Here is a 2360-nt window from a genome sequence, read left to right as displayed (position 1 = left end):
GGGACGTCCTTTAGCCTCTTTTCTCTTTCTACTCTTGCTTACTGTTTCCCCAAAGAACAGAATAGAGGCCGATGACAATGAGGATCGCCCCGAGAACGCTGCACCCAAAGAGTTTTTTGAGCTTAATCTCCAAGCATGGAGGAAACCGAGGCACAGGAGCACACGGAAATTTTGAGATGTAATAGACATGTCGTTCGTGTAATCTCACCCTCCTAGATAGATCTTTTCGTTGAGGAAGGACGCGCCCATGATGGCTACTATGATCATCCTCAGAGGGCTGAAGGCTGCCGCAAACACAGCCCCTCTTTTATCTGTCACCCGCCCTTCAACATAGTACGCGACACTGGATGTGACGATTCCCTGCATGTTGTACAACAAATTAGCTGCATTCTCCCCATCACAAAACGCGAGAGAGAGAGAGAGAGAGAGAGAGAGAAACAGCGTAAGCAGCAGCGAGGAAGTTGATATCGAAGCCTATGGTCCAAACAGCAGGCTTGTGCTCCAAGACCAAAGTGACTACTGTAGCTTGCAATGTCCCCACGAAGTATATCCATGTCATGAGAGACAGCCGAGCAGAGTATTGTTTTAGGGTTTCCTCCTGTAAGAGTTGCACAACCTAAGCATTCAATTCAGTCGATGGAGGAGAAGCAATTATCTCATACCCGAAGGAGAGACAGAGAAGCCGAAGCTACGGTGGCCAAGATGTGGAAGCCGGAGCCTATAACCCAGTTGTTGCTGCTCGAATCGGTGACGGCCGGTGAGTTGGATCCAAGAGAATGGGCATGCTTGCTCCAAACCAGCTCCACTGGAGGTCCTTTGTAGAGTGCCATCAACATGGCGCCGGCAACGGTGGCCAGAGTCCCGACCACCTTCGCCTGGTGTATCACCTTCTTCAGATCCACCTTCTCCATCCTACCATTGCAATCGGTTACCTACTGTGATGGGGGGTCTGATACCATCAGCGTAAGAAACTCATCTATTTGACTTACCCGCTAAGCACGGCCACAACGAAGGTCATGGCCGGCGAGATGCTGCTCATGGCGGATGAGAAGATAACAGATGTATGCTTCAGGCCGGCGTGGTAGAAGATTTGGTCCATGACAGGCCTGAAGCGATGTTAAAGATCAAGGAATAAGCTTCGTATGCAAGTAGGAAGATGGGCAGAAACGAAATACTGAGCCAAGAAGTCCCAACACAAATATCCTTAAGAACACCCACTTGGTCATCTTAGGCTGCACCTTCCTGTGGCAGCGACGAAAAACAAATAGGATTAAACACAGGATTCATATCACATAGTAGCAAAGCTGCTGCAGCTTAATACCCTTCTATAATGAATGCTAAAGGAGCCATGGATAGCGTGGCAAAAGCATGACTGTAGAGGATAATAACGTATTGGCTTCCCCCACTGCGGCGCGACGCGTTCGAGAGGATATGCTTTCCGGCATAGCCGAACTGCAGGGTGATCATGGTAAGGTAGGGCATTGCCCTCCGCATGAACTCGCCGTGACCACCCATGACGAGGTGAAGAAGAGCTACCGGGAGCTGAAACGAAGGGAGAAAGAGGATGAAGAACCAACACACAAGGAGCAAGCAGCCACACTCCTTATTTATAGTGGTGGTGTATAGGCCACCAGCAACGTAAAGAACGAGATTTTGTGTAACAGATGGCGCAGCAAACGAGAGAAACGGGAGGGCGGAAACGAGAGAAACGAGAGAAACGAGAGGGCGAGATGCCCACTACATGGTTAGGGAATCGAATCCCTAACCGATGTAAAAGGATTAAAAGAAAGGGGTAAAGGGAATCGAATCCCTTTACCCCTTTCTTTGGAATCTTTCTACGGCTCTTTCACGTGGTACCGCGGCAAGATGCCCACTACATGGTTAGGAATTCCTCTTCCTATTGTCTTTGATATCAGATCTTATCATTCGGTCGGGTCTGTTCCAAGCATCAAAGAAAAATAGCCTAAGCCGAGCTTGTACAAGCATGGGTCCATCTCTACTTCACCTCGAGAAAACACCTGAGGAGCACCAAGCAAAGTCTCAGTAGACAGATATCGAGATAAGAGATGCTACAGATCTGATTTATCAAAATCTCCAGATACTAGAATTTTATTTATCTCTCATTGTAAGTACACTCCATGTTGTATGTTGTATTCTTAGCATGATTTTCTGGTTTAGTTTTGGTTTTGTGCGAATGTTGTTGGTGAATAAATGTGTCGTAATTTTGGTTTATCTCGTCATGGGTGTACCGCGGCGAGTTCGTGCGGAGGGCAATGGCCCTACCTTACCATGATCACCCTGCAGTTCGGCTATGCCGGAAAGCATATCCTCTCGAACGCGTCGCGCCGCAGTGGGGGAAG

General features: G+C 48.4%; 1 protein-coding gene across 1 annotated transcript; it reads right to left on the bottom strand.

The window, feature by feature from the left end:
- On the bottom strand, positions 1-1515 carry LOC103992972 (WAT1-related protein At5g07050-like). The gene is made up of 7 exons (XM_065115516.1): positions 1322-1515; positions 1181-1242; positions 990-1107; positions 663-912; positions 440-598; positions 209-360; positions 1-98 (listed from the first exon to the last, which is right to left on the bottom strand). Exons 1-7 carry the CDS (start codon positions 1513-1515, stop codon positions 29-31), a joined length of 1005 nt encoding a protein of 334 aa, XP_064971588.1. The 3' UTR covers positions 1-28.
- Between the last annotated feature and the right edge of the window lie 845 nt (positions 1516-2360).

Source organism: Musa acuminata, chromosome BXJ2-7 (assembly GCF_036884655.1).
Source record: "Musa acuminata AAA Group cultivar baxijiao chromosome BXJ2-7, Cavendish_Baxijiao_AAA, whole genome shotgun sequence".
NCBI classification, from domain to species: Eukaryota; Viridiplantae; Streptophyta; class Magnoliopsida; order Zingiberales; family Musaceae; genus Musa; species Musa acuminata.
The sequence above is the reverse complement of the archived record's forward strand: the minus strand, read 5'-3'. Positions and strand labels throughout refer to the sequence as shown.

Excerpts from the sequence above, each read along its gene's own strand:
- LOC103992972 (XM_065115516.1), bottom strand. The coding sequence starts at position 1,515 with ATGGGTGGTCACGGCGAGTTCATGCGGAGGGCAATGCCCTACCTTACC. Across the intron at positions 1,243-1,321 it reads TTAGCATTCATTATAGAAGG|GAAGGTGCAGCCTAAGATGA; the intron begins GTATTAAGCTGC and ends TCGCTGCCACAG. Across the intron at positions 361-439 it reads TCCTCGCTGCTGCTTACGCT|GGAATCGTCACATCCAGTGT; the intron begins GTTTCTCTCTCT and ends TACAACATGCAG.